Consider the following 23218-nt stretch of genomic DNA (forward strand, 5'->3'; position numbering starts at 1 on the left):
TAGGTTAATCAAATATATGACATTGTTTTTACCCTTTTGATTATTATTCATATACCTGCCAATTTTGATGAAATTGTGTTTTTTTTTTTGTTTTTTTTCCAATTCTCAAGGAACTAATGGTGAGGCTGGGCGATTAATTGAAATTTAATCGTGATTTTGATTTTGGCTTCTGACGCTCATAAAAAAATTATAATCAAAGAAAATTGATTTATGTCCTAAACAGTGCAGTGTGTGTATCAAAGTTCCTGCAAGTTCAACTGCGACTTTCTTCTGTTTTTATCTTCATTAAGTGTGTATCTTCATGCATTGAAAACACTGCCCCTAAGAGGCCAATGAGCGCACAGCAGGAACGTCAGGTATTCATCCATCCATCCATCCATCCATTTTCTATACCGCTTATCCTCACTAGGGTCGTGGGCGTACTGAAGCCTATCCTAGCTGATTTTGGACGAGAGGCGGGGTACACCCTGAACTGGCCAATCGCAGTGCAGATAGAAACAACCAACTATTCGCACTCACATTGAGACCTACCGGGAATTTAGAGTCTTCAATCAACCTACCCTACATGTTTTTGGGATGTGGGAGGAAACCGGAGTACTCGGGGAAAACCCACGCAGGCACGGGGAAAACATACAAACTCCACACAGGCGGGGCCCCGGGATTTGAATGGCAGTCCTCAGAACTGTGAGGCAGATGTGCTAACCAGTCGGTCACCATGCCGTGCAGGTATTCATGTTTATTTTATTTATTTATTTTTCTAATATTTTAGTATATTATTATTTTTGTCATATACTGCCCTGCAGTTCCATTATAGTAGCCTGGAGGGCTCTTTGCATCATCTCTCTCTCCCCCCTCCCCTCTCTGTTTTCAGCACCTGTCTCCAAACAGCCTCATCACCACCGGTATTTAAGCCTGCCTCTTCCAAGAAATACTCGCCAAAGTATTGCAGCCTCTCCTAGCGCTACCACGGCCCACCGTACTCAAGTAAGCCACTTAACTCCTCGTTCCCTTGTTAACTATTGTGTCTCCTCGTTCCCAGCGCTCCCCTGTGTTCCTAACCCACGTCATTCCTGCCACCAAGCCAGCCGCCTGTTCTGTCCACTGCCTGCCACCTGTCCACGCCGCCGGCTGCCAACACATCCAGGACCACCTCCATAACCTTTGCTCAATAAACTGTTCATCATTTTACATCTGCCTCCGCCTGCTCTTGGGTCCAGCTATTCCCCACACGTGACAGAATACTTAGGCCACTATGGACTCAGCAACTCCGGAGGCTCTGAAGAACGTACTCACCCTCCAAGGCGCCCACATTGGACGACAGGACAAAATACTGCAAGAAATCACCGAAACGCTCCACTCCCTTTCGCAACAGAACTCCATCCTTTCCCAACATATGCAATCCATTCAACACCCTTTAAGTACTCCTCCTGAGCCCGCAGCTTCCGAGCTACCCCGCTTTCCGTACAAAGAACCTCATGTCCCTCCACCCGAGCCCTACTCTGGGCACCTAGGTGCATGTAGCCAGTTTATTGTTAATTACTCACTCATATTCAATCTCCAACCGTACAATTATCCCACCGAACGTTCCAAAGTAGCATATGTCACTAACCTCCTCCGTGGCAAAGCAGCAAAATGGTCCACTTGATTATGGCACAACTGCTCCCCGGTCCTCCTTTCGCTCGATTCCTTTTCTGCTGAACTCCGTAAGGTTTTCTATCACCCCGTTCAGGGAAAAGAAGCCCCCCGTCGTCTCCTCACACTCACTCAGGGCACTAAGTCTGTCGCGGAATATTCCATCGACTTCCGTATCATTGTTGGTGAATGCGGGTGGGATGACGCAGCCCTTAGGGGAATATTTTCAAACGGTCTCGCCGAACAAATCAAAGACGAGCTTGCGGTCCGGGACGAGCCCTCCTCTCTTGAGGCTCTAATCGCCCTCTCCATCCGTCTGGATAACAGACTGCGAGAGAGAGCCCGTGAAAGAGGGCTTTGCTCGCGTAAACACTCTCCCACTCTGAGCACTACGCCGTCAGCTTCTCACCCACCTTCTGCATCATCTTCCGCACTTTCCTCACTACCCGTTGCAACCGATGAATCCATACAAATTGCTCAAACATGTTTAGATACACAAGAACGTCAGCATTGCGTCATCCAGCGGTTGTGCATCTACTGTCGTCAATCCGGTCACTTTATTTCCTCGTGCCCCCTCCGACCAGGAAGACCAGGCTCACTGCTTCCCGAGAGCGTCGCAGTGAGCCAAACCTCAGTTCCCTCAAGCTCTCCCTCGCGCATGACCGTTCCCGCTTGCATTATCATTTCTGCTCATAACACCCCCATCACTGCCCTTAATGAGTCCGGTGCCGATGATAATTTTATTCATGAAGAAATAATTCACCATCTCCAAATTCCTCTCCAACCACTTCCATCCCCGAAAATTCACAGCTCTGGATGGCCGAGTAATTTCCCTGGTCACCCACCAAACCGTGCCCATCACACTGCTTATTTCAGGCAATCAATGCGAAAACATTTCCCTTTTTGTCATTCCTTCCCCTGACACCCCCTTAGTTCTTGGTATTCCCTGGCTCCAACTCCACAACCCGCCATAGACTGGACTCGTTTATCCATTACCGGATGGAGTCCTCATTGCCATTCCCACTGTCTGCTCTCTGCCGTTACACCCTCAGAAGACCCACCACCGTCTGCCGCCCCAGTGGACCTCTCCCAAGTTCCAGAAGAATATCATGACGTCTCCCCAGTATTCAGCAAGGACTTGGCCATCTCTCTACCCCCCACCGCCCATATGATTACACCATAGACCTCTTGCCGGGAGCTCCACTTCCCACCAGCCGACTACGATCTCTCCCGTCCCGAAAAAAAGGCTATGGAGGATTACATTCGCGACTCCTTGGCTGCTGGCCTCATACGCCCCTCCTCGTCGCCGGTCGGGGCTGGATTTTTGTTCATAGAGAAGAAAGACACCCCTCTCCGCCCATGCATCGACTACCGAGGACTCAATGACATTACAATTAAAAATAAGTCACCGTCCAGCTACTCCCCACACATGACAATTTTACTTGTTAGTAATTTATTTTCTGGTTGTTTTAAGTTATATTTAAAGTTGAGTTAAATAAAAACGTTTTCAAATCAATGAATAATCATGGTAATTAATCATAATTTCAATATTAATAAAAATAATTTTTATTATTTTTTCCATAATCGCACAGCCCTAACCCAGTAGTAGCTTCTAGCAAAATGTAGATAATTTTAATCAATAAATTGTAAATTGTATGTAGGTGTGAATGTTTGTTTGTTTATATGCGCCCTGCGATTGGCTGATGACCAGTTCGGGGTGTACTCCGCCTCTCGCTCGCAGTTGGCTGGGATAAGCTCCAGCATACCCGTGACCCGGGAGGATAAGGGGTGTAAAAAAATGGAAATGGTTTTAATTTAAGTTAAAAAGAAGACAATTCCTAGGAATTAAATGTTCAAATTAAGGAGATGAAATTATTTTCATTCAATGATCAGTTGCATTAAGTTCTACTTTTGGAGAACCATCATCATGAGTGAGTGAGGGGATACTCATGGAATGACAAAATTGTTAAACAATTGGTAAACAAAAAAGGTTGGGAAAGACTGTGCTACACTATTAAAACTGATGTAATGAAAAACACACTGTACCAGTAACTCGGGTGACTACATCTTCAATTGACATCGTCACGCTCTGTGCCTGTGGCCATAAATGTGTGAGGATCCATGCGAATGACTTTGAATCCAATCCAAACGAATGCAATATTGACCCAGTGATGCAAATGGTGAGCAACAAACTTTGACTATGATAGCAATGTGGTAGCTTGCCCATGACACACAAGCGTTTCCTCCTGCTCCCAAACAAACTTTCTGTTATGTGTTTTGCTGTGTAGCCATGAGGAGGCACATCTTAATACCAGATAATGAGTGGGGTGTGATACAAGTTCAAGGCTAATGCAATCACTGCCTGCTCATTTTGACTAAAATTGCAGGCTGAGGTGAACGCTGCAAGATACCCTGTAATTTAGGCAACAAACCTAAAAGTAGAGGAAGTCTAAACATGGCATGAGTTATAAACATTTTCATGTTTGTCAAAGAAGAGCTGTTAAATGGTCAAGTTCGTAAGTAGATTGCAAGAAGGTGTTTCAGCAGCATTTATTTAAGTACAGAATCACTGTTAATTTTACCAAAACTTTGCATAATTATACACAATTTAGAATTCAAATATCCAAATACTTCTCTGCACTACTCTCTGAAAGTAACATTCAAGCTTGCAGAAGCTGGGAACAAACAGTATTTATTACAAAAAATATCCAGATTTTGCAGATCAGAATCAGAATCATCTTTATTTCGCCAAGTATGTCAAAAACACACAAGGAATTTGTCTCAGGTAGTTGGAGCCACTCTCGTACGACAACAGACACTCAATTGACAGAGAACACTTTTAAGACATAAAGACATTGAGAAAAAGTTACTGAGCAATAAAAGGTTGCTCGTAATCTGGTAATGCCGGTACAATTTTATTTTTTTATTTGTTTTTGACAATTGTGCAAAAAGATGCCGACTTCTCTAGCAATGAGAACAGTTTGAATGACTAATAGAGCAATAGTCCGGTGCAATGACCATTGTGCAAAGGGCGGCGAGACTACAAGAAATGTATGCAGTTTAAAGTGACGAGTGGTGCAATGTTGATTGTGCAAATGTTGCAGCCACTACTCAGTCGATTGTGCAAATGGTGCAGATGCTACTCAGGCACATGAGTGGCTAGTATTGGTCAACAACAGATATGCAAATAGTGCAGCGTGGTGAGACTACTACAGTGAGTGCACGAATAATGTATAATTGGCCCGACAGAAATGTGACAACAAACTCAAGACAAAAATATTGCCAGCAAGTTGTAATGGAATTGTAAGTTAACTGTTTAAGAAGTTAATGGCAAGAGGGAACAAGCTGTTGGAATGCCTGCTAGTTTTAATTTGCATTGTTCGGTAGCGCCTACCTGGGGGAAGGAGCTGGAAGAGCTGGTAACCAGGATGTGGAGGGTCCAAGAGGATTTTGCATGCTCTTGCAGCACCAAACCAGACTATGATGGAAGGAACACAGGACTGATTCGATGACCGCTGTGTATTACTGCCTCAACAGCTCCTGTGGCAGGTCGTGGTTCCTCAGAAGCCATAGGAAGTACATCATCTGCTGGGCCTTTTTGAGTATGGAGTTGATGTTGAACTCCCACTTCTGGTCCTGAGAGACTGTAATTCCCAGGAACTTGAAGGTCTCAACGGTTGACACAAGGCAGCTGGACAACGTGAGGGGCAGCTGTGGTGAAGGATGCCTCCTGAATTCCACAATCATCTCTACAGTCTTGAGCGTGTTCAGCTCCAGGTTGTGTCGGCCGCACCACAGCTCCAGCCGCTCCACTTCCTGTCGATACGCAGACTCGTCACCGTCTTTGATGAGACCGATGACTGTGGTGTCATCTGCAAACTTTAGGGGTTTGACAGCCGGGTGCGTTGAGGTGCAGTCGTTTGTGCAGAGATTGAAGAGCAGGGGAGAGAGCACACAACCTTGGGGGGGCCCGGTGCTGGTGGTGCGTGTAGATGAGGTGGTGTCCCCCAGCCTCACTTGCCATGTCTTGCCCAACAGGAAGCTGTAAATCCACTGGCGGATGGCAGGCGCGATGTTGAGCTGGAGTAGCTTAGAGGAGGGCAGTTCGGGGATGATGGTGTTGAATGCAGAGCTGAAGTCCAAGAAAAGAATCCTCGCGTAGGTCCCCGCGCCGTCGAGGCGTTCTAGGATGAAGTGCAGTCCCATGTTGACTGCATCAACCGCGGACCTGTTTACTCGGTAGGCAAACTGCAGGGATCCAGCAGGGGACCTGTGATGCTCTTAAGGTCCCAGCTATCATCGGCATGAGGCGCGGTACACCCTGAACTGGTTGCCAGCCAATCGTAGGGCACACATAAACAAACAACCATTCGCACTCACATTCACACCTATGGGCAATTTAGAGTCGTCAATTAATGTTCTTCCACGTTTTTGGGATGTGGGAGGAAACCGGAGTGCCCGGAGAAAACCCACACAGGCACGGGGAGAACATGCAAACGCCACACAAGCGGGGCTGGGGATTGAACCCCGGACCTCAGAAATGTGAGGCAGACGCGCTAACCAGTCGTCCACCATGCCGCCTGATTTAGAGTCATTAGCGCTAAACTGTTTGTCTAACTTTATTGCATAGTTTCTCTTTGTAATGTTAATTTCTTTAGTCAGCTGGTTTCTAGTGCAATTATACAGGTTCCTGTCCCCACTTTGATATGCGTCCTCTTTAGCCTGGCAAAGTTGTTTAAGTTTGGCAATGAACTACGGTTTGTTGTTATTGAATGTGCAAAATGACTTTGTTGTTACACATACATCTTCACAGAAACTAATATAGGATGTGACAGTCAGTATATTCATCCAGGCTGGCAGCTGAATTTTCAAAGACACTCCAGTCTGTGCAGTTTTAACAGCTTTGAAGTTCTATCTTTGCTTAATCGGTCCACTTTTTCACTGTTTTCACCATAGGCTTCGCGCATTTAAGTTCTTGCCTACATGCTGGTATTAAGTGATTTACGCAGTGATCAGACGAGCCCAGGGCTGCACCAGGTATGGTATGGTATGCGTTATTTAGCGTAGTATAGCAGTGGTCTAAAATGTTATTTTCCCTGGTCGAACAGTTGATGTGCTGCCTGTATTTAGGGAGTTTGTGGTTGAGTTTAGCTTTGTTAATGTCCCCGAGAATAATGAGGGGTGAGTGCGGGTGTTTTATTTTCAATTTCGTTTACTTGTTCAGCGAGCGTTAGCAGTGCGGCATTCGTGTTAGCTTGAGGCGGAATTTAAACACCAGTGAGAATGAAAGATGCTAATTAATGGGGCGAGTAGAATGGCTTACAGTTCAAAAACAGCGACTCTAAATGCGGGGTGCAGTGTGCGCTGAGCTCCGTGATGTCCGTACACCATTTTTCATTGATATAGAAGCATATCCCGCTGCCTTTTGTTTGTTGTTGTCAAAACACATAAAAGAGTGGAATTTTGTAGAATATTTAATGAAATCTACGAGGTATCTATAGGGAAACACACAGAGGGGTCTAACTACAAAAAGGAAATAATGGTGACAGAAAGAAAAATGGGCATACGAAAAGGAAAATAGGACATTGTGTGTTGCGGGGCTAAAGATGAAAATAACTAATATTGTACATCCTAGTAGCGCTTGACCATAGGTTTTTTGGTCTTTGGGGATGGTCTTTTCTCCGCGCATCTCAGGAGGAGAAACGAAGCAGGTTTGGTAGAAGAAGAAATGGATGCTGAAAAATAAAATAAAAAACAGGAGGGAGAAGAAAAAGGGAAGTTGTTCGTCACGCTTCATTGGGAGAATATCCGCTCAGTTTTTTCCCCGAGTTACTCACCGGAGCGGCGTCCGCGGTTTTCGGCGCATGGAGGCGGAAGCGGCGCCACAGAGGAAAACGAGCCGGCGTTCAGGTGAAACTCCGCAAGAGAGGACACAGATTGGCGTTCCCGTCGATCCACCTCGCTAATGTACGCTCCCTACCCAACAAAATGGACGAGCTTCATCTTCTGTTAAAGACCAGTAAAGACTTCCGCGGCCATGTGCTTCACGGAGACCTGGCTTTGCGACGCTGTACCCGATGGCGCCGTCATGCTTCCCGGCTTCAACATTCATCGAGCGGACCGCGACATGGAATCATCGGGGAAAACGAAGGGCGGCGGGATATGCCTCCATATCAACGAAAAATGGTGTACGGACGTCACGGTGCTCAACACACACTGCAGCCCGCATTTGGAGTTGCTGTTTTTGAACTGTAAACCATTCTACTCGCCACGTGAGTTTGCATCGTTTATACTGGCTGGAGTCTATATTACACCGCAAGCTAACACGAACGCCGCACTGCTAACGCTCGCCGAACAAGTCAACGAAATTTAAAAAAAAACACCCGGACTCACCCCTCATTATTCTCGGGGACTTTAACAAAGCTAAACTCAACCACGAACTCCCTAAATACAAGCAGCACATCGACTGTCCTACCAGGGAAAATAATACTTTAGACCACTGCTACACTACGGTAAAAAACGCATACCGTGCTATAACTCGTGCAGCCCTGGGCTCGTCTGATCACTGCTTAATTCACTTAATACCGACGTACAAGCAAGAACTTAAATGTGTGAAGCCTACAGTGAAAACAGTCAAAAATTGGACCAATGAAGCCAAGATGGAACTTCAAAGCTGTTTAGACGACACAGACTGGAGTGTCTTTGAAAATTCAGCTGGCAGCCTGGATGAATATACGGACACTGTCACATTCTATATCAGTTTCTGTGAAGAGGTTTGTGTACCAACAAAATCATTTCGGACATTCAACAACAACAAGCCGTGGTTCACTGCTAAACTTAAGCAGCTTCGCCAAGCTAAGGAAGATGCATATCAGAGCGGGGACAGGGCCCTGTATAATCGAGCTAGAAACCAGCTTACGAAAGAAATTAACATTGCAAAGAGGATCTATGCAGCAAAGTTGGAAAAACAGTTTAGCGCAAACGACTCAAAATCAGTCTGGCATGCATTCCAATCGCTGACTAATTACAAGCGACGATCCCCCCAAGCTGAGAACAATAGCACACTAGCCAACGACTTGAATACCTTCTATTGCAGATTTGAAAAGGACAGTTTCACTCCACACACCCACCCGGCCCCACCCGCGACCACAACCACACCTCTGACTTCTGCGTTAACCATCCATGAACAGGATGTGAGACGCATCTTCAAACAACAGAAGATTAACAAAGCGGCAGGACCGGACCATGTGTCCCCATCCTGCCTCAAAGTCTGCGCGGACCAGCTCGCTCCAGTCTTCACTCAGATCTTCAACAGATCTTTGGAAATGTGCGAAGTTCCATCCTGTTTCAAACGCTCCACCATCATTCCAGTCCCCAAGAAACCTGCAATCTCTGGTCTGAATGACTACAGGCCTGTCGCTTTGACATCTGTGGTCATGAAGTCCTTTGAACATCTCGTGCTGGACCACCTCAAGAGTGTCACAGGTCCCCTGCTGGACCCCCTGCAGTTTGCCTACCAAGCGAACAGGTCTGCGGATAATGCAGTCAACATGGGACTGCACTTCATCCTAGAACACCTCGACAGTGCAGGGACCTACGCGAGGATCCTGTTCGTGGACCACAGCTCAGCGTTCAACACCATCATCCCTGAACTCCTTTCAACCAAGCTTCTCCAGCTCAGCATCTCACCTGCCATCTGCCAGTGGATTTACAGCTTTCTGACGGGCAGGACACCGCAGGTCAGGCTGGGGGAGGCCACCTCATCCACACGCAGCAGCAGCACTGTCCTCTATCCGCTGCTCTTCTCTCTCTACACGAACGACTGCACCTCAGCGAACCCGACTGTCAAGCTCCTGAAGTTTGCAGATGACACCACTGTCATCGGCCTCATCAAGGACGGTGACGAGTCTGCATATCGACAGGAAGCGGAGCGGCTGGAGCTGTGGTGCGGCTGACACAACCTGGAGCTGAACACGCTCAAGACGGTCGAGATGATCGTGGACTTCAGGAGGCATCCTTCGCCACAGCTGCCCCTCACGTTGTTCAGCTGCCTTGTGTCAACCGTCGAGACCTTCAAGTTCCTGGGAATTACAATCTCTCAGGACCTGAAGTGGGCGACCAACATCAACTCCGTCCTCAAAAAGGCCCAGCAGAGGATGTACTTCCTGCGGCTTCTGAGAAAGCACGGCCTGCCACCGGAGCTGCTGAGACAGTTCTACACAGCGGTCATCGAATCAGTCCTGTGTTCTTCCATCACAGTCTGGTTTGGTGCTGCTACAAAAAAGGACAAACTCCGACTGCAACGGACAATCAAAACTGCTGAAAGGATTGTCGGTACCCCCCTACCCACCATTGAGGACTTGCACGCTGCCAGAACTAAGACAAGGGCGTGCAAAATCCTCTCGGACCGTCTGCACCCCGGTCACCAGCTCTTCCAGCTCCTTCCCTCAGGTAGGCGCTACCGATCAACGCAAACTAGAACTAGTAGACATTCCAACAGCTTCTTCCCTCTTGCGATCAACTTCTTAAGCACCTAACCTATAATTCCATTACAACAAGCTGGAAATTTTTTTTTTTTTTTTTTTTTGACTTGAGTTCGTTGTCACATTTCTGTGGGGCCAATTATGTATTACTCGTGCACTCACTGTAGTTGCCTCGCCATGCTGCACTATTTGCAAATACTGGCCACTCATGCCAGAGTAGCATCTGCTCCATTTGCACACTGATTGAGGAGTATCTGTAACATTTGCACAACCAACATTGTCCCAGATGATCGCACTACTCGTCACTTTAAACCGCATACACTCCTTGAAGTCTCAGCGCCCTTTGCACAATGGTCATTGCACCGGACTATTGCAATATTAGTCATTCGAACTGCTCTAAGTGCTAGAGGACTCTGCATCTTTTTCCACAATTGTTTTTTGTCAATGTCTTTATGTCCCCAAAGTGTTCTGTAAATTGACTGTCTGTTGTACTAGAGCGTCTCCAACTACCGGAGACAAATTCCTTGTGTGTTTTGGACATACTTGGCAAATAAAGATGATTCTGATTCTGATATGACCGTCTCTCTTCCTGCCTGTTTTCAGGATCCGCTAGCAAGTTCAGAGAACTCAGGTTTGGCTGGGAGCGTATCTGGTACCTCAGCAGCAACTGTTCTGGATGCTTAGCAACGGTGATCCACGGAAGCTAGGAAGCCGATTCTCCATGCCAAGGGTCACGTTGGCCGAGAAAAGGAAAGGGGAGGGGGGAGTGGCAGCGGCACGGCTGAGCCGTGGCGAGGTCACCCAGAGCAAGACGAGAGGGAGCCAGGCACAAGAGAGAAAAAAACCAAGAGTGCCAGAAGAGGCGGTACCCAAAGGTTAAATACCCAGGGGGCGTGTCTAAGGGATGGTGAGACTGGAGGAAGACCACACCCTTCAGCTTGAACCTAGTCTACAATTTTGACCCATAAAATGGGTTTAAAAATCATATATTAATCTAAAACACTCCCAACATTGTACTCTTACTCATACATAAAGCATATAAAATGAATGTTTAAACTTTAGTCTTGGCAAATCAACTGCTTATGGTTCAATGCAACACTTTCATGCTGTTTGGCTTCAAATCAAGACAAACAGTTCTCAAAATCTCGCAGCCGCACCTGCAAAGTTGACACACTGACACAGAAATCAAGGCATACATTTGGAATATTTCTGCAGAGTTCATGAAATATCAAAACAGACATATTATCTTCAGTTAAAGAAAACTCTGAATGGAAGGCCACGGGTTGCAGTAACTCTCAAACGCCAGCGGGTGTCGCCCGTGTCCCAGCAATTGTTCCTATTGGGGAGAGGCTCTCCCCACCACTTGATTGTTCTGTCAGTTCAAACGAAGAAAAGGTCTCTTTGGTGATTGTAAACCAAGATTTTAACGGGACCTGATAATTAATTTACGGTCCATACGCTCGGCGTCCTTTTAGTGCCTGTCTCACACACCAAGGCCACAGGGATGAATGAAGCTTATCATGTTGTGGGGGAGTTACTGTGACACTTCAGGTTGCGGAAGCATGTCCGCTACGCCTAGCGACTCAACCGAGTTCAATATTTTCTACCACTTTTAAAGACACCACATGAAGGACCGTTCAGCTGGAAGTCGTGACAAGGCACTAAAGTTCACCAAAACTACAAATTGAGAAGAGAAAAACCAGTATATGGCTCAGTACTTTGAAAGTAGTTACATGTAAGACATTGTATCACGCCTGTGTTGACTAGGTTGTCTTCATAGTTAAGTTTCATTTCATCTCAGAGCACAGCAAGATGGCAAATTTGTGACTACTAAAGCCCAACCTCTGAAACAGTTAATTTATTATAATTTCTACTGGTTAATCGGTATGCATACTTGACTGATAAACGAGCCACTTGGTTAATTTGTTAATTCTTCACACTCTATTGCATTCCTTGAAAATTGGTTCTACTACCAGATATTTTGAATAGAATATGCCCACTGGAAATGTGCTTTTTATTTTTTATTTTATTCACTTTGTTGTGTTTTCTCTTCGTTGTGTTTTCTATATAAAATGTGTTTTATAAACAAATGGAGAAAAGACAAGGGAAAATTGCTATTCATTTCATGTAATTTTAAAGAAATTCAGGAATAGTCAGAGATGCCACCTTATAAAAATTCACATCCAAAACAATTTGTCCAAATTTGTCTGAATTTCCATGTTAGCAAAATTTTGTCAAGAACATTTCCGTGTGACAGTCATAATCATAATCGTTAATAAATTATGACTTCAAGATGAAGCAGATCTCCAACGGCAAAATTAAAACTCAGCACTCTATTTTACAAACAAACAAATAACATTGTTGATTGACTGAATTGGATAGTTTATGTATGCACATTAGTTTTAATTTCTAGTTCGTGCAATGTACTTCTTGATGTCTACAAGAAGTACATGTAAAATGAAGCAATGTAATTCCATCGTTTCTATTCTATCCATAATTGCTGCTGAAACAATGCAAATTACCCCATTGTGGGACTAATAAAGGTTATCAAATCGGATATTACAAATATTTATTAATAATAATACACTTTTAACCTGCCCACGTTTTGAGGTGATGTGTGCCGTGACGTACTAATTCATTTCCAGTTCAGATGTGGCGTCCTGTCTGGATGTGTATTTTTTTATTATTTATATTTCTAAACACCTATTAATTGGCCTGTTATTTTGTTGTTCAAAGTTGGTTACGCTCCGCGGAAACACGGTTCCAGCCAGACCGATGTGAAGACCTAAGTATATTGTTTCACCAAATCATTTATTTCGATGTTTTGCGACTGCATAACGATAGCTTAGCAATTAGCATCATGCTTTTCTGTCTTTTCCTACCCACCCCTCGCCCTCCCTTTGTGATAACATAAACGATACATGTAAGAAGCATGGTAAGAAGTGTAACTTATTTGCTTCTGTGGAGGCGACGATCAGTGACTTATAATGCATTGACACTGGAGAAAAAGAAAATTTTGCCTCTGTAATAAAATAGCATGCAGCAAGCAGTTGTTAAATGTGGACACGCTGGTAATGTCAGACGCTCGATGTTTTTTTCCAATATCTGGAACAATCAGTGTTACACCCACAACGAGTCAACGTTCTGTGACTTCCGGAACAAAATACGGACGTTCCGTAACATTGGGCACCTCTGAATATACTATATTGGGATAGATACTCTAATCAGGATATGAAATTACCTATATTCGGATAGAAAATTCTGTCCATATTGCAAAGCACTACATGCCAGGAATCAAAAGAGCAGAAGACGTACAAAGGAACAAAATAAAGATAACTGAAGTTGTGACTGGTTGGTGGAGAGATACATTTTTTTTCATTTTCACCACAGGGGTGCCGCTTTTGGATCCAGTGAAAACAATTTCCATCGAGGGCCCTTACAATTGTCATCACTCCCAACCCCACATCCTCCGAAACCCCGTTACACCTCTGCAACACTTCAACACAACTGCTGAGGTGCTTCTGTTTGGTGGATAAAAGCAACACATTTGAGGGTAAATGCATCAGTCACAAATTATTGAACCTTCACACCTAACTTATTTGTTTTCCAACAGTAAATAAGGGGTTCATAGTAATATTGAGTTCTTCTTTGACATTTACAATAGTTTTGTCACCGTAACTATTCAGTCACGGGGGGCCCGCCCATAGGTCAGGGTTACCAAATGCTCAGGGTGCCGTAACCTCATATTCAGTATATAGCTAGCTAGCTAGCTAAATAGATAGATAGCTAGATAGACAGACCCTTTCCAAAAAAAATGGATATCATGGAAAGGTAAAAATATTATATTCATCCATCCATTTTCTGAGCCGCTTCTCCTCACTAGGGTCACAGGCGTGCTGGAGCCTATCCCCAGTATCATCGGGCAGGAGGCGGGGTACACCCTGAACTGGTTGCCAGCCAATCGCAGGGCACATACAAACAAACAACCATTCGCACTCACATTCACACCTACTGGCAATTTTAGAGTCTCCAATTCATGCATGTTTTTGGGATGTGGGAGAAAACCGGAGTGCCCGGAGAAAACCCATCTTGTGTTTTTTTTTTTGGACATACTTGGCAAATAAAGATGATTCTGATTCTGGGCAGAAGACCATTATTGATACCCTCCATAGGATGGGTAAGCCACAAATGTTCATAGCTAAGGAGGTTGGCTGTTCACAGAGTGCAGTGTCCAAGCATATCAATGTAAAGACTAGAGGAAGGACAAAATGTGGCAGGAGAAGATGCACCAGCAAAAGAGATGACTGTGGGCTTCATTTGATTATCAAACAAAAAAGATTCACAATTCTAGCAGAGATCCAGAAAGAGTGGAATGAGGCGGGAGTCACAGCTTCACAAACCATCACATTCAGACGCATCCGGGAGATGGGCTACAACTGTCGGGTTCTTCGGGTCAAGCCACTTCTGAGCCTGACCCAACGCAAGAAGCGTCTCAACTGGGCCAAGGAGAAGAAGGACTGGATCGTTGGCCAGTGGTCCGAGGTCCTCTTTTCCGATGAAAGTAAAGTGTGCCTTTCATTCGGGAATCAAGGTCCAAGGGTTTGGAGGAAGACGGGTGAATAACAGAGCCCAAGCTGCTTGAGGTCCAGTGTGAAATATCCACAGTTAGTCATGATTGGGGTGCAATGTCCAGTGCAGGTGTTGGTAAACTATGCTTTCTTAAATCCAAGGTGTCCCAGCTTTTTTGGAACATGTTGCAGCCATAAAATTCTAAGTTAGTGATTATTTGCTAAAATCAATAAAGTTGATCAGTTTGAACATTAAACAAAAATATCTTGTCTTTGTAGTGTATTCAATTAAATATAGGTTGAACATGATTTGCAAATCATTGTAATCTGTTTTTATTTATGGTTAACACACCGTCCCAACTTCATTGGAATTGGGGTTGTAGTTGCCATAGCACTGGTCGGACCAGGGGTACGCATGCCATGTAAACAGACATTGTCGAAATATATAGATGTTCAATAAGGTTCAATGAATATTTAAAGTTATAAAACATAACTGTGTTATTTTTCTCGATCTACCTCAACATAGTAATTAGACAATATCTACAATAATACATGAATGTCATGTATTATTATTCAATTGGTTCGCTAGAATCACTTTGTCCTACAGCAACAATAGAATACTTTATGTGTGTGCACTGTTTCTGTTCGTAATTATTTCTATCACGTGTCCATTTTTTTATAACACGGGTCACCAAAATGGTGCCTGCAGGCTCCCCAAGGACCACACGTTGCGGATCCCCCAAATCCTATGAAACCTCTCAATTTAATTTATTGAACTTTCAGTACAAAGTGTTTAAAGCACTTTTTAAAATCTACAATGGAGAATACTTTGTTGAAAATACTTGGAAGTACAGCATGTACCGTTTCTCTGGAAGCTTTTTTTTTTTTTTTTTTTTTTTTTTTTAACATTACGCTTCAATGAGTTTAAAGCATTTATTGTTGAATCTTTTAGTAGTGAAGAAAATACTTGCATTTGGGCCTACAGTATGTCTACCAGTTGTGGTTTGAAGTCCAATAAATATGTTAAAAAAGAATACATCTATGCTGTTCTACTCTATGTAACTGGCCCACAAAATCGTACTTAAAGCTTTTTCAAAAAAGTAATGTAATAATTAATTTCCCAGGTAACTAATGACATTCACAAAGAAGTAAATCAGTAATTAATTATAATGCTTTTTTGTAATGTATTTCATAACAAATTACTTTTTTAACACTGGCAATACATGATAGCCTCTTCTATGCAGACACATGTTCCTATGAAGAACCTTGTAAATGTGTTTCTCTAAAGAAAAATGTAAGTATTTAAATCTCATAATACTTACTCAACTGATTCAGTAAGCTATTCATATGCATCTTGTGGAAGTTGGAAAAAACCCAGAAGTCTGCAGAAACTGAGGAGGAACCACATACATGCAACAGCAAATGAGCAAAGCACAGTCACAGGACTACACAAAACATGTCACGAAGCACACAGCACTGAAAACAAGACATCAATAGTGAGTGGCATGCTGGGTTAGGGGCAGTCACTGATTTCTCTGATTTGATACTTCCTAGTACTAAGAACACCAGAAGAAAATTCTGTTTTTTATATATAAACTACAAAATAATAATTCTTCAGGGACTGACTATATTTTTAGCCTCAAGTAATGGATGTAAATTTGACATAGGTTTGTTGAAAGGATCCTGTAGGCTCTTGTAAATCTACAAACATTTGTCTATTAACACAGGAAACAACTTTCATATTGTTTCCTGTTAACTTCAGAGCTTAGTATTTATCTTTTGTAGCAAGTCAATCAAAGTCCTAGCTGTTAAATGTATCACCATCCCCCCCCATAAAAAGTATGTATAAACATACAGAAGTCAGTGGTGAGACTTTCAGTCCACATGCCAAAGTTAAAAAAAAAAAAAAACGTGTCAACAGCCTCTAGAGCTGTAAATGTGAAATTCCAAACATTTCTAACATTTTGTGTTGTATTTGGAGGCTTGTATTAATTTTTGGGAACCACTGCATACTTCCACAACATCATGCATGTTGTTGTGAGTGGGAAAAACTTCATTGGTTGTCCATTTTCAATGCCACACTGATTATGTGCAATGCCTACATTTATCTGGATGTGTTAATAACAGACTATATACTGTAAGTCAGGTACTGAGAACGCATTAGGAAAAGCATCTGAAAATAAATAATTTCCTTACCTTAATGATTCTGTTGTAAAAGGCAGGTTATGTGGCGGGTTTCTGCATCATATATCCTCGCATGTTTGCTGTCACAACAGGAAGTGTGGTTAGATTGTCTCTCTCTCTCTCGCAGGTTTCAAGTGGTGGCTTCAGTTTCCCCGCAGCTGCTGTGAAAGCAGTCTCGCTAGTGGGATGCATGTTTCATGGGTTGTCTTAGGAACCAGCTCCACCAGCCGTGCGTCGGTGGATGGAACTCCACCCACGAGGAGGGAGGCTGGAAGGGAATAGCAGACTGACTTGGTTGCTGCTTCAAGAAGCATACGAGCGTTGGATGGAAGCAGATTTTCACTGGCACTTTGTAGTCGGGATTTATTTATGCCTCCAAACATATATTTTGTGATGACTATCTGAACTGCATTAGAAACTCTCCTAGGAGCTGCATGTGTTGATGAGATGTATCCAGACACAACCCAGCACAGAGAGAGTGTTTGTGTGTGTGTTTGCTGGAGGGGGCGGCGTTGTGGGGAACAATGAGAGTTCTAACCCAGAGCATTAACTCCCACTCAGACTGTGTGGGAGATGAATAGACTCAAACAAAAAGCATATACAGTACAGGCAAATGCCAAACTGTTTTACAAAATTGTTACACGTTAAGTATTTTATACTGCCCCCCCCAAAAAATAAATAAATAAATAAAAATAAAAATAATAAATAAAAACAAATGGAAATTGAAATATTCAGTTCCAGAGTCAAACTGTTAGCATAATAAAACCTTAAGTAACTGTACAGGAAATGTTTTAATAGTGTGTAAGACGAAGTTAAGTCAACCACAGACACACACCAAACACACAAAACACATAGGGCGTAGTTCAGGGTGCTGAGGCAGGAGCCCTGATAGTACCCCCCCTCCTATGGGTGCCACACAGCGCAGGCCACCAGGGTGCCTGCGATGGAAATCACGGATCAACGCCCTGCCCATAATTTGCCGGGCGGGAATCCAGCTCTGCTCCTCCTTCATAGTCCTTCCAATCAACCAAGTAGTGGAAACCCCTACCACGGCGATGCACATCTGAGTGCCAGTTCACCATGTAGGTGGCATGCCCATCAATCAACACAAGAGGAGGAGGAGGGGGCAGCACCGCAGAAAAGCGGGGGTGTGTAACCCAGGGAGCATTGGAATGGGGACATACCAGAGGAGGCGCCGGGCAGGGAGTTATAGACGTATTCAATCCAAGTAAGTTTTTCACTCCACGAAGCCGGACTGGACTGAGTCATGCAACGAAGAGCTGTCTCGAGCTCTTGATTGGTGCTCGCGCACTGGCCATTGGTCTGCGGGTGGGAACTATACGAGAGACTGACCCCTGTGGCAAGTGCTGTATAAAAAGCCTTCCAGACCATTTAGGTGAACTCGGGGACCCCTGTCGGAAACAATATCAGACGAAATGGCGTGCAGAACCAATAAGTCAGTGGTCTCCTTGGCAGACGGGAGCTTAGAGAGTGCTAAGAATTGGGCTGCTTTCGAAAACCTGCCCACTAATGTGAGAATGACTGTTACCTCTAGATGGCAGAAGCCTGGTGATGAAATCCGGGGAAAGTGTGACTGGTTAGAGCATCTGCCTAGCAGTTCTGAGGACCGGGGTTCAATCCCTGGCCCCGACTGTGTGGAGTTTGCATGTTCTCCCCGTGCCTGTGTGGGTTTTCTCCGGGCACTCCGGTTTCCTCCCACATCCCTAAAACATGCATGGTAGGTTAATTGACGACTCTAAGTTGCCCATAGGTGTGAATGTGAGTGCGAATGGTTGTTTGTTTGTATGTGCCCTGCGATTGTATGTGCCCTGCGACTGGCAACCAGTTCAGGGTGTACCCCGCCTCCTGCCCGATGATAGCTGGGATAGGGTCCAGCACGCGCGCGACCGTAGTGAGGAGAAGCGGCTCAGAAAATAGATTGATGGATAATAATGAGTTCAATGAATTGATTATTAAGAGGGTTGGATGCCCACTGGTGAGCTAAGTCTGCCATCCACCACACGTCAATGGAGCTCACGCCTGTGCGCCAAAACTTGACATGGTCCCAGTAGGTGTAAGTTTACAACCCCAATTCCAATGAAGTTGGGATGTTGTGTTAAACATAAATAAAAACAGAATACAATGATTTGCAAATCATGTTCAACCTACATTGAATTGAATACACTACAAAGACAAGATATTTAACGTTCAAACTGATAAACTTTATAGTTTTTAGCAAATAATCATTAACTTGGAATTTTATGGCTGCAAAACGTTCCCAAAAAGCTGGGACAGGTGGCAAAAAAGACACAGAAAGTTGAGGAATGCTCATCAAACACCTGTTTGGAACATCCCACAGGTGAACAGGCTAATTGGGAACAGGTGGGTGCTCTGATTGGGTATAAATGGAGCTTCCCTGAAATGCTCAGTCATTCACAAGCAAAGATGGGGCGAGGTTCATCTCTTTGTGAACAAGTGCGTGAGACAATAGTCGAACAGTTTAAGGACAATGTTCCTCAACGTACAAATGCAAGGAATTTAGGGATTTCATCATCTACGGTCCATAATATCATCAAAAGGTTCAGAGAATCTGGAGAAATCACTGCATGTAAGCGGCAAGGCTGAAAACCAACATTAAATGCCAGTGACCTTCGATCCCTCAGGCGGCACTGCATCAAAAACTGACATCAATGTGAAAAGGATATCACCACGTGGGCTCAGGAACACTTCAGAAAACCAATGTCAGGCAATACATTTCGGCGCTACATCCGTAACTGCAACTTGAAACTCTACTATGCAAAGCAAAAGCCATTGATCAACAACACCCAGAAACGCCGCCGGCTTCTCTGGGCTCGAGCTCATCTAGCTCATCAAGCAAGAATGGCCAGTAGGCTAGCAAAGGACTGCACATGCAAAACTCCCCCCAGCGGAGGACACAAAAGGAATTTTTTTTGGAATAATCTGGTAAAACCAATGCAGGCGCCTCCTGCAATCTCTGTTTAACTCAAGCCGCGGCTGGTCCGCTCTGTTAACGCAGAACTAGAAACCCACGACACAACCCTGGCGTGATCACATCCACCTAGCACATGCATAAATTTATATATATATATATATATATATATATATATATATATTTAATTTGTCTCCGAGTATATCGAGTGCACACCTATTTATACACACAATATATATAGACATTATTTAATTATAAAATATATATAATGGGTACCCTTTGAAGCTCTTTATAGATATTTACATATACCCATCCATCCATTTTCTGAGCCGCTTCTCCCCACTAGGGTCGCGGGCGTGCTGGAGCCTATCCCAGCTATCATCCAGCAGCAGGAGGATAATTTTCCATTTTTTCTCCCCCCAAATTATTTTGTTGTAGATGGATGTTTAGTTAATTTAAAAAAATAATAAATCCACTTTATTATTTTTTGTATTTTACTTTTTTCAAACAAAAATACTTATTCCATACATAAACAACCTTATGTTCCTTACCTTATATTATGATGTCATGTCGTCAGGTTTAGTTCAGTATTTTACTACTGTGTAGTTTGGTTACTTGCTAAATGTAGCCCATAAATTTTACAGTGTAGCAATTTCAAAAGTGATGCTTTATTGCCTCACAATATAATACAATCAATTAAATACTATATACCGCAATTTCTCGTGTATAATGCGCACCCATGTATAATGTGAACCCCCAAAGTTGACCTCAAAATTCTGGAAAACCCTTCTGCCTATGTATAAGGCTTTTTTACAATGCATGATTTTGCTTCCACTCATATGATCAAAACATTAAGTATTTTATCTGTATTTTGTTAGTTTTTTCAAAGAATTATTCTGAAGTTAAACACCTTATTTGAACATATAATACTTTATTTACTTGCTCTTATTTTGAAATTCATAGCCCTACTTTAATTTCGTAAATGACAAAACACAGTTGTGCTCATATGTTTGATTACCGAGGCAGGATTTGTACGATGTGTACAATTCTTTTAAGAAAAAAATGAAGGACCAGACGAAACACATTAAATTTTACTTTTATGGGATTCAAATTAAACTGTCAAGCATTTCAGAAAAGCATTATCATTAAACGAAACATAATCATGAATAAATTAATGGTTGTTGTTCAGTCATATTAAAAAACAAAAACAAAAGAATATTTCACACATTCTCCCCGGGTGTGTAAATTTATGAGCACAATTGTATATATATGCAGTCATATGTAACCCTGTCATATTTGAATGAAAGTGTAGTCTCTACCTTTTCAGTAACCTCAAGGTGGCAGACTAGAATGAAAGTGTACAACTTTTTCATTACCTCTAGGGAGCGCTGGCATAGTGGAATGAAAGTGTACAGCTTTTTCATAACCTCTAGATGGCGGCATACATTGATAAAATGTGAAAGTATTTCATTTTCTCCTATACCATAGTATAATGTCCACTTTTGACAATTTTTCTGGGGTAGAAAATGCGCATTATACACAAGAAATTACGGTACCATGGATAAAATACTGTATATAAGCAGACGTTTATTATGACATGCAAATGAATAGTTGATGTGTCTACAAACAGGTGCAATCATTTTGGGGCTGATTAAGTAGTATTGTAGGAATTTTGATGTGTGTGGGTGGCTCTTAAGTTATAGAACTGGGATCCGGAGTTGGAAAGGGTTCCTTTCCATCCTGTGCTCCACACCAGAAAGGAAAATCCCAGTACTCCGTCAAACCTCTCAGCAATTCTCATCCACTCCTCTGTGGTGGGCACAGCCATGAAGTCATCCACGAGGCAGTCCCAAATCGCTGTTGCCACATCAGAATATTGTGGAGCCCCCAACATGGAAAATGTTTGCCATGAAAGATACTGTTGTAGTCTAGATACATAAAAACCACAGTTGTATTAAAGATACTGTAGTAGTCTAGATACATAAAACATAGTGATGATTTTAAAAAAAAAACAAAAAAAAAAACACCCTCCTTATTCCAGAATTTAGCAAACAGAAATAATTTTATTAAGTCCAAACTGACCTAAAACAGGAACAGGTGAGTCTTTTCATGCCAGACAGTCAGGATTCAGGGGGACAAAATATAGTCTTTATACTCTTTTATTGCATTATCCAATAGTTTATTTACTTCAATAGTACAATTCCAATTCCAATGAAGTTGGGACTTTGTGTTCAACATAAATAAAAACAGAATACAATGATTTGTAAATCTTGTTCAACCTACATTTAATTGAATACACTACAAAGACAAGATTTAATGTTCAAACTGATAAACTTTATTGTTTTTCGCAAATAATCATTGACTTAGAATTTTATGGCTAGAGAATTGGGGTTGTAAATACATTAAGCTTTGGACACTGTTCTAATTTACTGAGATGTACCAAACTACATACTGTAAGCAGGGGTGAACATAAATATTAAAAGTGCACCAAATTCAAAAGTGTCACTGTGCATTTGCATATCAAGCATTTTGCATTTAAATGTTTGGGGAGCGGAGCGATAGAAGGGGCTCGGGTGGTGTTGTGTTGTTCGCCGACGATCCATTCAAACGAACAAATCTTTTGAGCGAAAGTACTGAATGAAATCAATGTATTACTGTTTTGCTCAGTCGCTTTGGTACATTTTCCGATTCAATCTTGAAATTTGCAAAACAATTTGTATAAATAGCAAAAGACCACGGATTACCTGCAAAAGTAAGTCTCTTGCTCAAAATCCTTTGTTCACCTCTCAAAACTAAATATCTGCTTCAATAAACATGTCAGTGTCATCAGAATGATGGGTCTGTGTGTCATGTGTACGGATAAGACAGTCAAATTGCTTTGTCACATTGTCAATAGAACAATGTACTCTGGAGGGATGTTCGGACGATCGTTTTGATGACAATTATTTTAAATTGTAAGTTAAACAGACATGCAAAACCAAAGGAATGAAAAAGGTGACCCCAAAAAAACCATTGTACTGCAGAGAATTTTGGAAGACTGAACAGTACAACAAGGCAAACTAAACAAATTTTATTCATGCAGAAAAACATTTATTTCCACCGCTCAAGTACGTTACATGTTTAAGATTTAAAATAAAATATGCCTCATTTCTTTTCTTTTTTGTTTTGGGCTCCAACTTGAGCCAGGTCCATCTCCACCTGATGCCTGCTTCAAGCTGTGCCACATGAATAGCATCTTCCTCTTCAAGCACTCTCATTCTGGTAAAGAATTGACTAAAATCATTGTCTGTTTCACTTAATTTTTCACTATTACCAGTTTCAAAGTCTAATCCCAAATGCATCGTCCAGGAAAATATTAAGCACTGTATTTTTCTGTTTTTTATTGGCCATTTCTGAATTTG

The 23218-nt window shown here is 42.8% G+C and overlaps 1 protein-coding gene across 3 annotated transcripts in view; it reads right to left on the bottom strand.

The window, feature by feature from the left end:
- Positions 1–17311, bottom strand: part of zgc:162952 (PKc_LIMK_like_unk domain-containing protein) — a 46120-nt gene extending 28809 nt beyond the window's left edge. For 2 of the 3 annotated variants that reach the window (XM_061673076.1, XM_061673074.1), the window contains exon 1: positions 16880–17310. Coding sequence is in view for 1 of the 3 variants with exons in the window: in XM_061673073.1 (XP_061529057.1) it covers positions 16006–16036 (31 nt within the window). In the remaining 2 variants the exon portion in view is untranslated. Of the gene's footprint in view, positions 1–16005; positions 16075–16879 lie in introns of all 3 variants that reach the window. The other variant, XM_061673073.1, reaches the window with a different exon arrangement.
- Between the last annotated feature and the right edge of the window lie 5907 nt (positions 17312–23218).

The sequence above is a fragment of the Phycodurus eques genome, chromosome 3 (genome assembly GCF_024500275.1).
Source record: "Phycodurus eques isolate BA_2022a chromosome 3, UOR_Pequ_1.1, whole genome shotgun sequence".
NCBI lineage: Eukaryota > Metazoa > Chordata > Actinopteri > Syngnathiformes > Syngnathidae > Phycodurus > Phycodurus eques.